The 20,643-nt window shown below is 49.4% G+C and overlaps 1 protein-coding gene across 4 annotated transcripts in view; it reads left to right on the plus strand.

The window, feature by feature from the left end:
- Nucleotides 1-20,643, plus strand: part of Cpt1a (carnitine palmitoyltransferase 1A) — a 62,449-nt gene that overhangs the window by 22,765 nt on the left and 19,041 nt on the right. For all 4 annotated transcript variants that reach the window (XM_039102321.2, XM_063282351.1, XM_017588837.2 and 1 more), the window contains 8 exons: nt 5,403-5,556; nt 6,535-6,674; nt 10,968-11,139; nt 12,835-12,936; nt 15,180-15,317; nt 17,572-17,649; nt 18,822-18,929; nt 19,475-19,562. In XM_039102321.2, coding sequence (XP_038958249.1) covers nt 5,416-5,556; nt 6,535-6,674; nt 10,968-11,139; nt 12,835-12,936; nt 15,180-15,317; nt 17,572-17,649; nt 18,822-18,929; nt 19,475-19,562 — 967 coding nt within the window. In that variant the 5' untranslated portion in view covers nt 5,403-5,415. The remainder of the gene's footprint in view (nt 1-5,402; nt 5,557-6,534; nt 6,675-10,967; nt 11,140-12,834; nt 12,937-15,179; nt 15,318-17,571; nt 17,650-18,821; nt 18,930-19,474; nt 19,563-20,643) is intronic.

The raw sequence follows: 20,643 nt of genomic DNA on the forward strand, positions 1-20,643 counted from the left end.
CCAAGCTCCCCATGATCCCTGGCCACTCTGATCTTTCCATCTCTGTAGGTTTTTTCCTGTTCTGGACACGTCATGTAAATGGAGTGAGATGACATTTGTCTTCCTTGGCTTCCTGTCATGCTCGTTTGGTTTGGTTTGGTTTGGTTTGGTTTGGTTCGGTTCGGTTCGGTTCGGTTCGGTCCGGTCCGGTCCGGTCCGGTTCGGTTTGGTGTTGTGAGACAGGGTCTCCTGTAGCTCAGGCTAGCTTCTAGCTTACTCTCTAGCCAAGGATGATTAGAACATCTGATCCTCCTGCCTCTGTCTCAAGTGCTGTGACCTCAGCAGAGTGCCATAAGCCAGTGCCTGGCTTATGCGGTGCTGGCATGGAACCCTGGGTCCTGGGTGTGCGAGGTGAACCCTCTGGCCTCTGAGCCATGTCCCCAGGCCCTGGTGCCACACTTTCATCTGTGTCACTTCATGTGTTGGTGCTGCTTTCCTTCTTGGGGTGGAACCATGTTCCTCATGTGTGGCTGAGTCACAGTTTACCCACGCTCCTCCTCCTGTGGAAGGGCCTGGCTATCGTTTCCTCTCCTGCTGTGGAGGGACCGTTGGTTGTTCCTGTAATTTTGTCTGTCATGAACATGGCTGCTGTGAACACGTGTCTATAGGTTTTCATGTGAACTTGTTTGGGCTATCATAGCCAAGAAGTTACTGAGGTCCATGGGTTTTAGTTGTTTTGTTTGTTTGTTTGTTGTTGTGGAGATATGATCTTTTTGTGTAGCCCAGGCTAGCCTGAAACTAGCCACCTGGAATCAGCTTTATGCTTAGCCTTTCAGGAAAGGACAGGCCATCTTCCAGAATGACCCAACCCTGTCACATTTCTTTGACATCAGCGGGTGAAGCTCCTGATTTCCCAGTGTCCTCGGCAGTACCTGGCACTCATTGTTTGCATTCTAGCGGTTCCTGTGGGTCGTAGGTGCTTTGATTTGATTTGTACTTCCTGGTGACTTCTGGAAGCAGTCTGAGAATTTGAAGAAGTCTGTGAAACAAACAGAGGCTGAGACTGCCTCATTAGATCTGCAGACCTGGGTTTCTCAGGCCAGTGTTTTCTGGCATCAGTGCCTGCTTAATGGCTTGAAGCAGGGAGGCTGTGTGAGGGCAGAGTGCATTGCTCATGCATGCCCACAAAGCAGCAGAACTCCCTGCTGTCAGAGTGAACAAGGCCTTTATTAAGCTTAGGCAGGGTTTTAAGTCTGTTGGTGACATGGTTTTGTGTAGATCGGGCTGGTCTTGAATTCACTGTGTAGCCCAAGATAACCTTGAAGAGTCGCTTGCGTCTACATCCCTAGTGCTGGGTTTATGGGCTTGTGCAGTCATACCTGGTAGGTTTAGGTGGTTCTGAATATTAAACTCAGGTCATGTGACAGGGATATTTCACCCTGGAAAGGACACCATAGATATTCCCAGGCCCCATGATTGTCTTGAGACCAGGTTTGGTTTCTGGGCAAACATGGGGTTGGTGACTTAGATAGAATTAATTGTAACACTGTGTTTAATCCACTGCTGTTAACAGCCTCCTCGTGGGCTGGGGAGATGACTCAGTGGGTAAAGTGCTTGCTGGGCAAGCTTGGGGTCCTGAGTTAGAGCCTCAGTATCCACGTAAAATGCTGAGAACAGCAGTGCAGGCCAATAATTCCAGTGCCGTGTTTGGTGGTGGGAACAGGAGGCTACTCAGGCTCACTGATCACTCAGCCAATCAGCATGCTCCAGGTTCTCCGAGAGGCCTTGCCTCCAAACTGTAAGGTTGTAACAACAGAGGAAGACACCTCGTGTTGAACTCAGGCCTCCAGGTGTGCACACCCACGAATGCACGTATGCACACATGCACACAACAGAAAGGTTTACATCCAAATAGTTCCCTGGTGTTTTAAACACTCATTAATGTATTTATTGAGTTCGTTTTTGTTTTTGCTACAAGATCTGTCTGTTGCCCAGAACCTGTAATTCACTGTTGAGCCCACAGGCTGGCTTTGAACTTGAAACAATACTGGTGCCTCTGCCTTACAACTAGTGGAATTGTAGTGTACGAACCACTGTGCCTGGCTTACCTTTGAGGTTGTGTAAAATATTGGCCAGGTGTCTAGTCGCAGAGCCCTGTTTGCCAAGATTGATGCCTTGGGGGAGGGGAGGGGGGAGGTTTCTTGTCTTGTCTACCATGCAGCCTCATGATTGCTTCGGATATGGGAAGCCTGCCTGGCATGTCCTGGCTTCCATCCCTGGCTTCATAAACCAAGAACGGTGGCTCGTATCTGCAGTTCGGCACTTGGGAGGCAGAGGAAGAAAGAGCAGACGTTCGAGGGATCGCACATGTGAACCTCCTCGCACCGCCTAGAGCCACACTCTGCTTCTAGCTGTCTCGATGGCTTTCTCAAGTGTGCACATTCACCATGGCCAGGCCCTGTTGCCATCTTCCTGCCTGCCACAGAATGAAGATACACTGGAACTTCCCTTGCCTCTAAATTATCCTCAGTACCAGGCTGTTTCCCCCTTGACCTTTCTAAGGTCACAACAGTGCTCAAAGGCCAGCTTCCAGGTGTGCCACCCACGGGCATCTTCCTCTTTCTCCCACACCCTCCTGTCCCTAGTTGCTCCACCTAGGTGTCCTCAGTGACATTGTGACATTTCCAACACAGCAGGTCTACAGGTGAACTGTCTGCTGTCTCCTCCCCCCACCCCAGGAGTGGCTTCGCAGAGCACATAGTTCAAGGCTGGAGGGTCCCTTTTATCAGCTTGCCCAGCACACAGGTCTCAGACCTGTTCAGTAGGTCCTCATCTTCATCTTCGCTGGCACCACACAGGGCCAGGGCTGTCTGCTCGCCTATCCAAAATGGCTTGCCGAGCTTTGTGGTCTCCTGCCGGGCCCTCCTTCTCCTGCATCCTAACTACCCTGTAGGTATTGCTTGCCTCTCAGCTATGCCACAAGAGGGCAGAAGGGTCATTTCTATGAGGGTCCAGGTCCTCACCTCACCGGTACACGGGAGGCAGCCGGCAAATATTTGCTGATTGACAGTTGACACCATCTCATTCTGCAGCTTAGGCTGACAGATCAATCAAGCTGGCCTCAAAACTTGTGGCAATCCTTCTGCCTCATCCTCCTGCGGTGCTTGCCACCACGCACAGCTGGCTTTGATTGATATCTTTGAGTTGTATTGATATATATTGGTACATATACTGATTTTAGAAAATTTCCTTTGCAGTGCTGGGGATAGAACCCAGACATTCCCAGGTTCCAGGATTGCCCTGAGACAACCATGCCTCATCTATGTTAGCAAATGATCTACTTACTGAGCTACAGCCCCAGTTTTGCTTGTTGATGTCGTGTAGCCCAGGCTGGCCTGTAGCTTTCAGTATAGCCAAGGGTAACTTCGGTCTTCTTGCCTCCCTGTGCTGATGGCTGGAATTACAGGCGTGTACTACCACACAACACTGGGCATCACGCCCAGGGCTCCTTCAAGCTAAACAGGCATTCTTCCACCTGACCTACAGCCTAGAACACCGTCTGCTGATTTTCTAGAAAGGCACATGCTTAAGTTTTTAAAAATCTGAGTGTTTTGCCTACATGCATGTATATGCAGTATATGTAGGTAGTGCCTATGGTGGGCAGAAGAGGGTGTGGAATCCTCTGGAACTGGAGTTACAGATAGTCGTGAGCCACCATTTAAATGCAGGAAACCAAATACAGGTCCTCTGTAAAACTAGTAAGTGCTTTTAACAGCTAAACCATCTCTCTAGTCCTGATACCTGTTGGTTTTGACAGGTTTCTCAGACCCTCACACCCATAAATTAGATTTTATTATTGTTCTGCATAGTTTTACCTTGTATCTTTTATATGTACACACACACACACACACACACACACACACACACACACACACACTTTGTAACAAACAGCCAGCTTTGGAAAACAGAAGGGTTGCACACCTTCAGAAGAGGGGACTCCTCGGGCAGTTCTGGAGAGTGAGGGAAGGCAGGAAGAGAGGGGGTGACACTTCGACTATGCTGAATGTGGGAGGGGTTGGAAGCTGTTGATTCTGACAGCAGGAGTAATTGAAGAAAGGTGAAAGAGTGCACTGTAGATCCCTCTCGTTCTATTATTCATGTGTATTGTACTGTGTATATGTGCATGTGAGTGCAGTACCCACAGAGGGCAGAAGAGGCCACCAGATCTCATGGAGCTGAAGCTACAGGTGGTAGTGAGCTGCTTGACTTGGGTGCTGGGACTTGAACTAAGGTCCTCTGCAAAAGCAGGGAACACTGTTCCCAGCCAAGCCATCTCTCCAGCTCCATATGCTCATATTTTGCAGGGGCTGGGAATCAAACCTGGGCTTCACACAGGCTAGGTATGGAGACAGCACCCATAGATTTCTAAGATTTCCTGTATTGAGTTAGGCAAAGCAAGCTACTGCAGAAGAGGCCTTGTTTCATTCAGGGATGATGAAGGCCCCATACATGGATGCTTTAGACCAGTTTGACTTTAGGAATGGCCTCAGAGGATCATGACTAGTTAGGGTCTGTGCAGTTTGTATGATGCTAATAGAGTCTTTTTTTTTTTTGCTTGTTTGTTTTGTTTTGTTTTTTAAGTTTTTTGTTGCTTTTTGAGTCAGGGTTTTTCAGGATAGCCCTGTCTGACCTGGAACTTCTGCTGTAGACCAGGCCGACCTCAAACTCAGAAATCTGCCTGCTTCTGCCTCCTAAGTACTGATTAAAGGCAGGCGCCACCACAGCCAGTGTACAAAGCATTTTTATTTATTCCATGGGGGGAGGGGACAGGGCATGAATGGCACCGTGTTGTTGTAAAGGTCAAAGGACAGCTTTGTGGAATCGGCCCTCTCTATCCACCTTTCCTGGGTTCTGGGATGGAGCTCACATTGTCAGCCTTTGGAGGAACGGGCTTGCCCGGCAGAGCTACCTCACCACCACAGGTGGAGTCCTTGTCGCACCATCCAGAGCTGGAGGTGTATTGGTTCTGTCTGAAGGTCGGGTTCAGGGCTGCTGGAGACTTGTTAGTGGCTACTCCAGGTGTCTTCACAACAACTGAGGGGGGCAAGGGCTACAAGAAGATTCGTGTCTGCCGTTCAGGTCAATGCATGGGCACCGATGTCCTTTGCCAGGCTGGCTGAGGATGCCATTGCAAGTGTGGGGTAGGCAGAGGGCGTGGGTGGTAGCATGAACCCACGCCATCACCCCAGGCCTCTAAACGAAGCTGTCGGGAGCTGCACAGGTGAGGAGTGTGGGGCGAGGGGCAGAACTGTAGCTGTTGACCAGTGTGAATCTGTTGGGCCACAGGGGTCACTCTGAGAGGGCCTACTCCTCCTAGTTCCTGGTGCCAGTCTTCTCAAAGCCATCTCTCACCCCTCCTCCAGGTCCCCACTCAAGATGGCAGAGGCTCACCAAGCTGTGGCCTTCCAGTTCACTGTCACCCCCGATGGCATTGACCTCCGCCTGAGCCACGAAGCCCTCAAACAGATCTGCCTGTCGGGGCTGCACTCCTGGAAGAAGAAGTTCATCCGGTTCAAGGTTGGTTGGACGATCATCTCTGCAGCACTTGCTCAGGGTGTTTAGTGCGCCTCCCCGGGGCCCCGCTGAGGAAGGGATGTGTCTTAGGTGGGTCTCTGGGGGAGCAGTGGTCTCCATGCTGGCCTAAGGTTTGTGGGGGACACAGATATATAAAATGGCCTCATAACTCCTTCTTACTGTCAGGTTTTGGGTTTTGGGTTTGTTTGCTTCTGATTTTTTTTTTAAGGCACAGTCTCTTTACATCCCTCACTCTACTGGAACTCACTCTGTGGACCAGGCTGGCCTTGAACTCACAGAGATTAGCTAGCCTCTTGCTTCCCAAGTGCTGGAATACAAGCCTATGCTACCATGCCCTAAAAGGCAGATGGAGCTCACCAGATCAATGTAAAACAGGCCAAGCAGCTGAAGCCAGAGCCGGGGCAGTGTCAGGATGGGAGCACAGGTCTGCCCTCTGCCCCTCAGCTGGATCCCTTGTACCTTCCTGAAGAGAGTTATTTTCAAACTTCAGTGAATTTGTGTCTTACTTATTTGTTCAAAGAAAAGGTCTTGTGTAGCTCAGGCTGACCTCCATGTAGCTGAGGATGGCCTTGAATGCCTTCTGCCTCTGTCCTCCCTGGTGCTGAACCATGGACTTACCTATTGGCCGTTTTATTAGGTTTCTTAGAGTTTGGTTGACTTCAGAGACGGAGTCCAGGGGTTTGCTCAAGCCACCACTTAAGCCACATCCCCAGTCTGGTGGCTTTGTTCTCCCAGGATGCATTTGGGCTCAGAAGTCAGGGAGAGAATAGACTGCATGAAGGTTAGGCAGTCGTGGCTCCAGGAAGAGACGCAGCTTCTGGGCCTTGGTCCTTGTTGGCCTGCACAGGGCACCTTCTCCCTGCTGCCTGATGCTCCAGCTGCCTGTTGCCGCAGGGCTGCTGACGGGCAGTGATGATGGCTTCAGGGAGGGTGCTGCTCACAGCTGACGTGTCTTTCCAGAATGGCATCATCACTGGTGTGTTCCCCGCGAATCCGTCCAGCTGGCTTATCGTGGTGGTGGGTGTGATTTCATCCATGCATGCCAAAGTGGACCCCTCCCTGGGCATGATCGCAAAGATCAGTCGGACCCTAGACACCACGTGAGTAACCCGCCGCCCACCGTCCGCATCCCGAGGAGGAAGATGACGGTACCTCTGTTGACCGTCCTCCATCCGGACCGTCTGTGTACCACACTATTGCTGTTTTTCCACATGCATCCTCGTTGCTTTCCTAATGTGCTATTGAAAGTCTGCAGACACTGCTGCCCTTCCTCTGGAGATTAAGCTAAGAATGGCAGGGGCACGGGGACCTGCCTTCCAGGTGTCTGTCTCCCTGAAGTCAAGTTGGAGCCAGCGGTGACCTCAGAGGGCATCTCTGCCCCAGAAGATGGCTCCCAATGTGGCCGTTGCCCTGGAGTTAGTCCATCCAGTGATCTGGTCCTCTGAACTTACTGCCACTCATTGCCTAGGGACACTTCAGCCCTTGGCCTCTTCACAGTGGCTTAGATGCCTGCAGCGTGGTCCATTACCCCTTGGCTTTGAGTTTTAGTTTATTTTTATTCTGGGACCTTAAGAGTAGATATCATCCTGTTTAGGGACAAGGCCTGGCCAGCCTCTGGTTTTCCTTTCCTTTCCTTTCCTTTCCTTTCCTTTCCTTTCCTTTCCTTTCCTTTCCTTCCCTTCCCTTCCCTTCCCTTCCCTTCCCTTCCCTTCCCTTTCCTTGTTTCTTTGTTTCTCTGTTTCTCTGTTTCTTTGTTTCTTTCTTTGTTTCTTTCTTTGTTTCTTTGTTGCTTTGTTGCTTTCTTTGTTTCTTTGTTTCTTTCTTTGTTTCTCTGTTTCTTTCCTTCCTTCCTTCCTTCCTTCCTTCCTTCCTTTTTCTTTGATACAGGGTCTCACTGTCTAGCTCTTGCTGCACTGACTGTGTAGACCTGTCTGGCCTGGAACTCAGAGATCTACCTGCCTTGACCTCCAGGGTATTGGGATTAAAAGTGTGTCCCACCATGCCTGGCTTTTTTTTTTTTAAGATTTATTTATTCATTTTTATGTATATGAGTGCTTTGCCTGCATGCATGCGTGTATGTCTGTATACCACATGTATGCCTGGTGGGTCCCCCACCGGCCAGAGCAGGCTTTTGTATTTCCTGAAATTGGTATTAGAAACGCACGAACTACCTGATGTAGATGCTGGGAACCCAACTCGGGTCATCTGTAAGGGCAATAACTGCTCTTAACCACTCCAGCCCTGTAATACTTTTCTTGGGTTCTTTGTACCTAGGGTCTGCTGCTGGATGCTGGACCTGATCTGAAGGTAGATAGGGAACATTCTGCATACGCCATTCCTTCTCTGTGATGAGCATGGAGTCCTGGGGCTCCTGCATGCTAGGCTAGCTCTTACCACTGAACCACACAGCCTTAGACCACCCCTGGAGACAATTATGTCATGCAGGTCCCTAACACCATCTAGGATGGAGGCTGTTAGATCCTCAGTGTGGAGTGGCTGGGCACAGGATATAGGCACCTCAGTTGCCTTGCGCTTTTGGACACATTTTCTTCTTTTGTTTTTCTGAGGTAGGGTCTCAGGTATCCCAGGCTAGTCTCAAGGTGTCGTGTAATGTAGGGTGACCCTGAATTCTTGATGAGGTTAACCTCCTGTCTCTTGGGACTGCAGGCGTGTACTACTACTCTGGGCTCAAACATGCTGTCTCAGAATTGGCCCTTAGCTGTCCTGTGTCACGTAAATCCTTCAAGGCAAGCACACTGGCTTTGTGACTGGGCAGCGATGACCGAAAGCCCCTTGCTCTGTACTTGGCCTTGCTTCCTGGCCAGAGGCTGAGTTGGCTAAACTCAGCTGCAAGTGTGAGAACCAACCTTGACCACTTGTCCTGTTAACCACTGAGCCATCTCTCCAGCACAGCTCTGGGCCTCTCGAGGCTCTCTCCTGTTCGTTCAGATGTAGTCACTATACACTAGGAAAGATTGCACAAGCAAACAGATGAGAGAGTGGCCCCCGGGGACGCTCACAGCTGGAGGAGTTGGTTTCTGCTGACTCAGAGCGACTAGCAGATTTAACCCAGCAGTGTGGCAAGTTTAAGACAGACTGTATAGGCGCCCGGGAATCTTGGAGGTCAGTCTTTAATGAGTGTCCATGCCCTGCCCTCTGACTGAGACACCCAGGAGTGACTGAGAAGCCAGCCAGCTTCTCAGCCTCCAGCGCTCCAGGCAGCCTCAGTCAGGCCTTTGTAAGCAACTGCAGGGAATGAGATAAAAATGCCTGTCCAGGCATCCTGCCAAGGCTCTTGTCTGCCTGGGGCCTGGAACATCCAGCTGGGCCTAGGTTGTCAGAAGCAGCTGGCAGATCTGGTCACCATAGACTAGGCCCGTGCAGTCCTGAGAGGTGAGGGAAGTCCTTTGAACGCTCACCTTGCTGCCCTGTGTGTTGAGCCGGCTGCCTTTGCTCTTAACATGGGCTGTGTCTCAAAGCCGGATTGCACATAGCCATGCCAGCTACTAAAACCTCATTTAATCTCAGTGTTTATAAGATTTGTTTCTTTGTCCCTTGGACTCTATTTTCGTAAACTGGGTCATCTCTGGCCCAAATTTAGAAAGGCCAGGTGAAGGCTCAGAGTCTGGCAGCCTGGAGGGCTGTTCTGGAGCCATCTTCCCAGTGTGGATGGCACTCCTGTGTCCCTAGGCTGCTTCGATTTTGTTTGAGTAGATCTGAAAGGAAGATCGTAGAGGCCATCGGCACAGCTGAACGTTGGATTACCTTTTTTTTTGTTGGATTTTTGTTCTTGTTTATTTGTTTGTTTTTGTTTTTGTTTTCAGCCAGGGTCTCTCGATGTAGCCCTGCTGTCCTGGAACTTGCTGGGTTGACCAAGCCATCTCGTGAACTCATAGAGATCTGCTTGCCTCTCTGCACGTGACACCAGGCCCAGCTTGGGTTATTTTTGAAATTTTATTCTATGTATATGTGTAGCCTGCATGTATGCCTGTGTACCATGTGTGTGCCTGGTGCCTTCGGAGGTGGGAGGAGGGCATCTGATCCCCTGAGACTAGAGTTTTGGATGATGGTGAGCTACTGTGTATCCGTTCCCATCAGCTGCAGGAGGAAGCATCTTCTAATGACAGTTGTGCTAGGCCGCTGACCCTGTTCTTCTGAGAGGCAAGGCCTCCAGAGCATAGGTCTTTTACTTGTCTCTGACGTGACGTTAATATTTTCCATTATCAGAACTCTGAAGATTATATGTGCTGCTATTATGATCATTTGGAACCTCTTAATTTTGTTATGTGTTTTAAATTTATTTATTTATTATGTATTGTTTACATATTATGCATATAGTAAGTGTATGTATGTATGTATTTGTATGTATGCCTGCAGGCCAGAAGAGGGCACCAGATCTCATTATACATGGTTGAAAGCCACCGTGTGGTTGCTGGGAATTGAACTCAGGATCTCTGGAAGAACAGTCAGTGCTCTTAACCATTGACCCACCTCTCCAGCCCGTTTTTTCGATTTCTAAAACAACTAAAATAACCCCATAAAACAGCTGTGCTTTGTCTTGATTTTTCTTTCACAGTCGGTGATTTTGATTTTTAACTACTTAAAAATCTTTTGTTTTTAAAGATGTATTTATTTTTATTTATGTGGAATTTTTTGTTTTTGTTTTTGTTCTGTTTTTGTTTTTGAGACAAAGTCTTACTATATAAACCATGCTGGTCTTGAACTCACAGAGGTCTACCTGCCCCTGCCTCCAGCGTGCTGGGAGATTTGTGTTTCCTATGAATAAAAGCAGCTTTTAAGGTTATATTTGAGGGCTGGGGATATAACTCAGGGGTTGAACCCCTGCCTAGCAAGCACGAAGCCCTGAGTTTACCCCTAGGCACAGCAAATACAAGCAAGATATGTTTGAGAGAGTGGCAAAGCATTAGAATCTGAAGAAAACAGGCCAGGATCCCTGTGTGCAGCAGTTGGCAGTCCCCACCCCTGGGAGCCGTTGCCATTGAGTGCAGCTCTCCACCGTTCCTCCAGAGACTGGAAAAATTGTGTGTTGTTCAAGATTGCTCAGGCCGCAGTCTGGCCTCTTGCTTCTTCCTTGGGGAATAGAAGGCTCATGGTGTTGCCCGGGCTGGTCTCTGGTCTCTGCCTCCAGAGTGCCGGAACCAGAGACAGGCCACTCTGCTGCACCCAGCCACAGCTGACTCGTTTCGAGAGGGCTAGAGACTGCCAGAGTACTTGGAGAGTTGGGGTCCCTCAGGCTTCCTCTGCTTCAGGGCGCTGCAGCCTGCTCTCTCCTGTCCCTGGGAGGGTGCTTGGTTCACCTGCGTTCTGGTAGCTGACATCACCACCTTCTCTATGCTGATGCCTTAACTACTTGTCTGGTCCAATCCCCACAGTGGCCGAATGTCAAGCCAGACGAAGAACATTGTGAGCGGCGTCCTCTTTGGTACAGGGCTCTGGGTGGCAGTCATCATGACCATGCGCTACTCGCTGAAGGTGCTGCTCTCCTACCACGGCTGGATGTTTGCAGAACACGGCAAAATGAGCCGCAGCACCAAGATCTGGATGGTAACCACCAGTCACCTGCTAGGGGACCCACTGTGACTGATGCCCCAAGTCAGAGCAGGACCCTTGTTAGACCCTCCCTCCTTTGCACCTTGGTGTGTGACCTGTCCCCAACCTCCAACTGTGGGAGAGCTATGGCTCACCTTGACACTTGCATGGATGGTACAAAGGGCTGCTTTTGCTAATGGTTTCTGGGAGTTCTGCCATTTCTCTACTCACCTGTTTGTCCTGTAGTTCAGGCTGGATATTGAGCGTAAGTACCACCCACGAGGTCTTTGTAGCCTCGGGGCCCACTTTGCAGTCAAATGGTTTCCTGAGTTGGTCAGATCACATGATTTACCCTAACCCACCAGCGTTCTCTATTTCTCCATGACCTTGAGGCCAAGCAAGGCCCCCTGTTTAAGGGAGAGGGTCGTGCCGTATGCATGAGTGTTTGTCAAATTATAACTAGTTGTGGAGACTTTTGTTGTGTTTAGTTTTGGTTTTTGAGGTGAGGGCTTGGCCTGCCTGGCCATACCTTGACTCTGTAGCCGAGGATGACCTTGAGTTTCTGGCTCTCCCGCCCCCGGTTCAGGCATGCGCCACCATGCCTGGTTTTTATGAGATGCCAGTGATCAAACTCAGAGCTTCATGCCTGGCTTACCCAGGTGAGCTGTCTACCCACTGAAGGACACCCAAAGCCCCATTGAGATGCTTTTATAAGCTTAGTTTTCTGGAGTAGGGGGATGGGGGCAATGACTGATCGTTCTTGGGACCACTCTCTTTGGCACTCAGATCCCAACCTCTTCTTCCCTTCTTCATACACCATTGTGTGACTGTCACACATCTCCCCCCACGCACATATTGTCACCACTCTTGGCTTCTGCTTTTTATAAACAGTAATTTTCTGCACCCAAGGTTTGTAAAGGATTTTAATGAGTCTGGTCCTGGTGACATTGTCTTTCAAATTGCTTCTCTGGGAGTCCCTTTGTGCAGGGAGGAGTAAGTCAGCTTGACCTTGACCTGCAGGTCAGTGTGTCCCCCCCACACCCATCACCTGCACTTCTTCAGGGTTCCCCTTGGTGCTTACCACACACTCCTGGCCCTCACTCTTTCCCAAACCAGCCTCCACCTTCTGTATGAGCTTTATAATGTAGTAGCAAAACTTAACCCTCAGGCTTAAACAGCGTCCGCTAGTATGGCGCTTGTGGCTGATGTTGTGCTGAGTCCCAGCACTCATGAGCATCAAAAATCGTCACCTACCACACCTTGAACCCTTAGGATGTCCTAGCTTCTGCCAGCAGGAGACTGCAGCCTGCCATGGCTGGGCTACACAGTCTTCATACAGACTGTGGGAGGAGCTCACCCTCTAGGTTACTTGACTACTGTCCTAGGGGTGGCTTGAGGATCAGGCACCTTAGTTGACCCTACTCCCTATATGCAGAGCCAGCACCAGCCTCAAATCAAGGACCTTCCAGGAGACAGCCCACCTGCAGAGTCATTGTCAGATCAGGGGTGCGGTGGGGGTGGGGTTCCTAGTCAGAAAAGACAGTAGGCAGCCACACCAGAAGACTTTTTTTTTTCCAGCTGAGCTTTTAGTGGGACCTGTATTGTTTGACCCGGGCCTGATGGTATAGAACAGGGACTGGATCTATCGTAACACTCACCATACGCAGTTTAACACAGCCTCATTTTTGAAAATGTGTCTTGTATCTTCAGGCTATGGTCAAGGTCCTCTCAGGTCGGAAGCCCATGTTGTACAGCTTCCAGACGTCTCTGCCACGCCTGCCTGTCCCAGCTGTCAAAGATACTGTGAGCAGGGTAGGTATGTTGCACACTCAAGCGAGAAGCCAGCATCCTCGGGATCCATGTTTCTGTCTAATTGTGACTGTAAAATTCAGTCCTTGATCTCTGTTACTGCTCTGCAGTCTCTCCTGTAGGGTTTAATAATGATGTCTCCTGACTCCAGCCCCACAGAGTCCTTGCACTGGTTAGACAAGTGTCCTACCTTTGAGCTACATCCAGAGCCCTTTGATATACATTTTCTGGATACAAGGTCTTTCTAGTTATCGCACACTGTTCTTGAACTTTTTCCGTTGGGGTTTTTGTTTTATTTTGTTTTCCTATTGTAGCCTTGACTGTCCTGTACTGACTTTGTACATCCAGTTGGCCTAGAACTCACAGAGATCCTCCTGTCTCTGCCTCTGCCTCCTGAGTGCTAGGATCAAAGGTATGTGCAACTATGCCCGGTGAACATTTTCTTTTAAGATTTACTTACCCTTGGGGCTGGGGATTTAGCTCAGTGGTAGAGCGCTTACCTAGGAAGTGCAAGGCCCTGGGTTCGGTCCCCAGCTCCGAAAAAAAGAACCAAAAAAAAAAAAAAAAAAGATTTACTTACCCTCTGCTTTATCTGTATGAGTGTTTGACTTTGCGTATGTATGTACACCATATGCATGCAGTGCCTGAGAAGGCCAGAAGAAGGTGTTGGATCCCCTAGAACTGGGGTTATAGACAATTGTGAGCCACCAAGTGGGTGTTGGCAACAGAACCTTCAGCCTCTGCAAGAGTAGCCAGTGCCCTTACCGACTGTGTCATCCCTCCAGCCCATGACCTTGAACTCTAGATCCCCTTGCCTTAGCCTTCTGATGATAGGGGTTTCACTATCCATGGTTTGATACTGTTTTTCTCTGGAGCGTTACTGCACCATCAGTGTTTAAAGGTGCCACGTCTCACCTACTGAAACATCTTTCCTTTTTAATGGCTTTATTGAGATGCAGTATAGTTCCCTTGTTTAATGTGCAAAGTTCAGTAATTTGAGTGTATCCATTATTTTAAACTGTAGCAAATACATACAAAACCCACATTTATTGTTTTTTAAAAGGCTGGGCATGGTGGTACATGTCTTTAATCCTAGCACCCAAGAGGCAGAGATAGGCAGATCTCTTGTGAGATCAGACCAGCCAGAGCTACATAGTGAAACGCTGTCAAAAAAAAAAATAAATAAAGGATGAAAACGGTTAAGGAGATGGCTCGGTCAGTAAAATGCTTGCCGTGCAAGCATGAGGTCTTGAACTTGATTCCTCAGAACCCATACATAATGACAGATTCGTGGTACACACCCCTATCCTAGTACTGGGGAGTGGAGGCAGGAGGATCCCTGTGACTCACTGCCCAGTGAACCTAGCCTAATTGTTAAACTTCAGGCTGCTTCCAGGGAGGCGGATAGCATTTGTAAGGATGACTTCTGAGTGCCTCTGTCTTTCAAATGCCACCATATGTGTACACACACACACACACACACACACACAGAACCATTGTTTTCAGTTGTAAGCTCAGCAGTGCCAATTATACCTAGGGCATCGAGCAGTTGTGACCACCCTGGGTTTAAGGCTTTTTAATGGCCTGAAGCAGAAGCCGTAGCGATTAGGTAATAACTCCCACGCTCCTGCCCCAAGCCTGCCAACTTCTGTTCCACTTTCTGTTTGTAGTTTTGCCTAGTCAGGGAATATGACATGAATGGAATTAAGTAATATGTGACTTTTACGGAGGTTTCCCCCCTACTAGCGTTTATTTTTCTTTGAAGCAGGATCTTAACCCAGGCTAGCTTCAGACTTGTAATTGTCCTGTCTCAGCTCCCCAAAGCAGGATGATTTCAGGGTTTATCCCTGTCCTAACAGTGCTATGCTTCTTCCCCTTTTGTGGCTGATAACGCTCGGTCGTGTGGGTAGACCAGTTATCTGTCCATCCAATGGAGTGAGTGTGGGCTGTGTTGTAAGCAGGGAAGCTGGGAATATCCATGCATGGTTTTTATCTGGGTGCCTGCTGCCTCTTGTTGATGGCGGTGTCCACGGGTCACAGAGTAGCAGAGGCTGGCTCTGTCATGATCCTGATTGGCTGTAAACTGGCAGTAATTTAGCGCATTCCAGCTTCCAATGCTGGAGGGCACCCGTACCGTTGTGACTTCTGCTCTCTTTTCAGACACCGTCTTACTTTTTCCAGGGTGTGTGAAGTGATCCATGGCTTGGATGAGGGTGTTTAACGTCACTCGTGTTTTCTCTCTCCAGTACCTGGAATCTGTGAGGCCACTGATGAAGGAAGAAGACTTCCAGCGCATGACAGCACTGGCCCAGGATTTTGCTGTCAACCTCGGACCCAAATTGCAGTGGTATTTGAAGCTAAAATCCTGGTGGGCCACAAATTACGTAAGTAATTCTGCAGGCAGATCTTTTCTTGGTGAGGAAAGCTCCCATTTGGGTTCCAGGGCTCACGGAGTCCTGGCTGTGGCTGAGCTCAGCCTTACTTTCCCTGAGAACTGTACTCAGAGCCGATAGCATCCCTTCCCTCCTCAGGGTCCTTAGCAGCCTTTGCACCCTGCTCAGTGCAGGGACCTGCTTTGGATATGACCCTCTAGCCCCGACCTGGCATGTCGCAAAGGCTGTTCTCTCCCATGGTGGCCCAGCCACCTCAGCTCGCTTTCTGGTATTTTTCCATCCAAGAGCATCACCTCTGAGTGCCCTGGTCAGAGTTCAGATGTTGACAGTGGCAGCTGACTGCTTGGAAACTGCTAAGGGAGGGACAATAGGTACATTGCAGGATAGGAAACCAGGAGGGGGGATCCAGGTGTCATGAATAACTTGATGGAAGGTAAGGGATTGAAAATAACCTATAGGAGCCAGCTACAATGGTACATGCCTATAGTCCCAGCACTCAGAAGGCAAAGGCAGGAGGACTGTGGACTCAAACTAACCAGGGTCACATAGGGAAACCATACTCTATCTCAAGAAAAACTCCTAAATTAAAAAAATTATATATACATACACACACACACACACACACACACACACACACACACACACACCCCTAGGTGAGTTTATCTGTATTGCATAAATGTAGATATCTATGGAAACTAGAGGGCATGGTATCCCCTAACAGTTGTAGGTGGCTGTGAGCTGCCCAGCATGGGTGCTGGGAGCCAAACTTGGGTCCTCTGTAAGAGCAGCACACATTGAGCCATTTCTGTAGCCCATCCAAAAAAAAAAAAAATCAAGAGAGCTGGGAAGGACGCTCAACTGGAGTCCTTGCCTATGGTGTACAAGGCCCTGGGTTCAGTCTCCAGCACGGCACCTGTTTTGTGGCACATGCATTTATCCCCAAGTGCTTGGGAGATAGAGGCAGGAAAATCAAAGGTCAAGGTTGTCTGTGCTTATATAGAGCTCAAGGTGGGCCTGAACTTCTTGAGATCCTGCTTTAAAAATAAAACAAGGAGCTGGCAAGAAGGCACAGCAGTTAAGAGCATTTGTTGTTCTTGCAGAAGACCTGGGTTTGATTCCCACAAGGCGGCTCACAACCATCTATAACTCCAGCACCAGGGAATCCAACATCCTTTTCTGACTTCCATAGGTACCAAGTACACACACGGAAAAAAATTTTAGTGCACACTTTTAGTCACAGCACTTGGGAAGGCAGAGGCAGGTAGATCTCTGAGTTCAAGGCCAGCCTAGTCTACAGTATGAGTTCTAAGACAGTCAGGGTTACACAAGAGAAACCCAGCCCCCTGCCCCACACAAAAGAGAAAATTTATTTTAAAAACACAAATAATAAATAGTCAAAAACGAACAGAGAAAATAGACAGTAAGAAACAGAGAAAAGGATCCAGCAGAACCAGCAGATGGTGCCAGACCCAGGCCCTGCCTGGGAGAGCAGGAGGCCACAGGACCCTCAGGCCATCAGGTCCTTTTCTCAGGTCTGTGCCCAGCACAGTGCTCAAATCAGCATGGGTTTAAATCTGCAGCCTCTGGGTGGCTAGGGTAGCTTGCTGTGTAACATTGCCACCATCACTCTGGAGGGTGGAGACAACACATGCCAGCCTCAGGGTTAGTGCTGTGCCTGAGACAACCCAGGCATCAGGAAGAGGAAGATCGATCTGAGGGGAAATTTGAGGAGTTTTTTATGCCATACTGGGGATGGGACCCAAGGCTTGGTGAATACCAGGCAGGCGTTCAGCACAGCACCCCAGTTGTAGCCAGGACACTCTGACAGTTACACGTTTGTGAAAACGGTCTCATGTGGCCCCCCCAGGCTAGCCTCAGTCTTGCTATGTAGCAGTCTTGAACGTGCTATAACCTTGAACTCCTGATCCCCCTGCCTGTGTGTGCGCTGCTGTAGAGCTCTGTGCCCAGTTTTATGCATTCTAACAGTTGAGCTAAAACCCCAGCCCCGACTCTTTTATTCATTCATTCATTCATTCATTCATTCATTCAGGCCCAATATGAAATAATGATCTATTGTCTGACCAGCTCTCCCTTTAAGATCAGTGTGTCTCTCAACTCCTTGTGTTCTCTCTGCTTAAGACAGCTTTGCTTTGGACCCTGTCATATGCTGGAATCTTCCTGAAAGTTTTCGCATTCATCTGGGCATGGCTCCTGCTCAGTACCCTGACTTGTGTTTGTGCCGTAGGTGAGTGACTGGTGGGAAGAATATATCTACCTGCGGGGCCGAGGGCCGCTCATGGTCAACAGCAACTACTACGCCATGGTGAGTTGGTCTTCCATTCCTACTGCAGTCAAGATGGGTTTGTCCTGCTGGGCGTCCCTGCTGGTGCCTGGGAAAGCTGGAGATGGATTCCTTTATTGCTTCTGCCTCTGTTGTCCAAGTCTTCATGCTGCTGTGAAGAGGCCGCCTGGGGCCCATGCGTTAGACCCTCCTGTGTCTAAGGGGTCCCTGCAAATATCTTTGCATTGCAAAGCATGTTCATGACAAACAACACTTGCTAACTAAGCGCAGGCTGGCCTTGAACCTGTGGTAGAACAGATGGGAGCTGGGGTTGTAATAGAGCAATAGCAAAATTAGAGCTTGTGGTGGCTCCTGCCTGCCAGGCAAGCACTAGGGAGGTGAAGACAGGGGGATTAGGAGTTCAGGATCATCCTTGGCTAGATATGGTTCAAGGCCCACCTAAGTTGTATGAGATACTCTCTCAAAAGAGTAAGTCTGGGGCAAGAGAGATGGCTTAGCAGTTTAAGAGCACTTGCTGCTCTTCCAGAGAACTCAAGTTCAGTTCCCAGCACAAGTCAGGTGGTTCACAACCATCTATAACTCCAGTGGCAGGAGATCTGATGTCCTCTTGTGGCCTCCCTGGATACCTGCACACACATGTACACTTAACACCACACAATCACACGTACACACATAAAGAAAAAAAACATAGCCAATCTGCCAGAAAAGCAATAACAGAAGTGTCCAAATGAGGGAAAATGGTCTAACAATTTATTACGTCGTGAAGTTAGTGACGCGTGCCTTCAATCCTAGCACTCAGGGACCTGAGGGAGGAGGATTGCCTGAAAGCTAAAACCTGGTCTCAAAAAACAACAGCAGAGGGGTTGGGGATTTAGCTCAGTGGTAGAGCGCTTGCCTAGGAAGCGCAAGGCCCTGGGTTCGATCCCCAGCTCCGGAAAAAAAAAAAAAAGAACCAAAAAAAAAAAATTAAAAAAACAACAGCAGAATCCAAAAGCCTACTTAAAACAAATACAAAGGGTGGCTGGAACTGAGCACAGCTGTAGGAGCACAGTGTAGGAGCACAGCTGTAGGAGCACAACTGTAGGAGCACAGCTGTAGGAGCACAGTTGTCAGGGAGCCCCTACTCCCCAGGCACCTGTGTACAGACCACTGTGTCATCCCGATGAGCCCTCTCTGCTGTCTCGTCCTCACAGGAGATGCTGTACATCACCCCAACCCATATCCAGGCAGCGAGAGCTGGCAACACCATCCACGCCATACTGCTGTATCGTCGCACATTAGACCGTGAGGAACTCAAACCCGTACGTAAACTTTCTTTTAAAAAAAAAATCTTTCGGGAGGCTAGAGAGGCAGCTCGGTTGATAAAGTGCTTGCTTCGAGAAAAGCGTTCAGACCTGACCCGGTGGTTCCCACTCGGACGCACTGGTGCAGCAGTTGTAACCCAGCACTGGGGAGTCAAATCAGACAAAGCTGGGGTTCCTAACAGGCCGAATCAGTGAGGTTCAGGTTCAGTAAGTGACTTTGGGAGTCCTGAGTACAAGTGTTCAATTCTGGGAATCCACGTGGTGGGAAGAGAGAACCAGTTCCTGCAAGTTGTCCTCTGACATCCACGTGTATGGATACACTGGTGAACTCCTTGGGAGAACCGTTTCTTCATAACCTCGGGTAGCTTAAGTGTTTCTCTGGGAGGAATTTCAGTGCCCTGGCACAGAGTCCCCTAGGTGCTACACCAGGGGAAGCTGAGTGATGCAGTGTGAGGAGGACATGGGCAGCATTTTAATCAGCTCATTGTAAGGCTTTCCTGTGGGATGTTTGCCTGTTAGTTTCAAACACGTTTTTATTGCAGATTCGTCTTCTGGGATCCACCATTCCACTCTGCTCGGCCCAGTGGGAGCGACTCTTCAATACTTCCCGGATCCCTGGGGAAGAGACAGGTGAGTAGTACTCACCGAAGCCTCCCCTGGGATCCAGCATTTGCCATTCTGCTGCTCAGAACTAGGAATTGTTGGGGAATGTTGGGGGCAGAATGGTCTACAGGGTCCTTTTCCAAGAGCTTCTGTTTCTGAATGTTCCTGTCTTGGAGTCCCTTTGTCTTTTGTCATTGGTAGTGATTTGGGGACAGGATCTCATGTGGCTGGTCTAAAACAGTACACAGCTGAGGGTGGCCCTCTTGCCTCCCACTGGGACTATAGGCATGTGTCATCATGCCTGGAGTAGATGTTACAGCGGTTGGAACTCTTGGCTTCATACGTATTAGACAACTAAACCCCAGCTCTGGCCTGAATTCCCTACTAGGCCTGGACAATGGGCCAGTGTCCAGGTTTTAGTATTTCTTCTGTTGAGAGTTCCTTTCATTAGGCATTTCCCCCAAACCTGCTGGAATATTCCCCTAAGACTCCTTGGGCATCTTACCCTGGCCCACATGCAGGGTCTGCTGTAAAATACCTGTGAGAACCAGCATGCCCGAGGAGCTGGATCATGGCCCAGCTGCTTGCTGCTGGAGGCCTGGCCTGGGCTGGATGGTCATCTAATCTGCTTCTAACCATCCTTGGAAAACACAGGGAGGGAGAACGGATGTTAGCTGGTGCCGTGCAGGCCAGCTGGGGTCAAGTGTGCAGCATTGGTCACTTTTTAACATGGTAGCAAATACCTGAGCAAAATAACTTAGCGACGAAAGATTTATTCCACCTCCTGGAGCCAGAGCCTGTAGTCCATTGTTTCTGGGCTACGGAAGGGCAAAGCATTATGGGTGCAGGAGCATGTGAGGGAGCAGAGCATTTACCTCCGACAGGCAGGACACAGCTTAAGAAAGGGGACTAGAGTCATGGGTAGCCTTCAGGGCTAGCGAAGTGGCTTAGCACCTGAATGTGTTTGTCTGCAAGCCTGGTGCTTGTGCTTGGTCCCAGGTCTTGTGGTGGAAGGAGGAAACAGACTCCCATGGGCTGTCATCTGCTGTCTACACATGCATGTACCAGGGCATGCTTGTCCTCACACATGTTTAAGAAACTCACACGG

This window comes from Rattus norvegicus, chromosome 1, assembly GCF_036323735.1.
Source record: "Rattus norvegicus strain BN/NHsdMcwi chromosome 1, GRCr8, whole genome shotgun sequence".
NCBI classification, from domain to species: domain Eukaryota; kingdom Metazoa; phylum Chordata; class Mammalia; order Rodentia; family Muridae; genus Rattus; species Rattus norvegicus.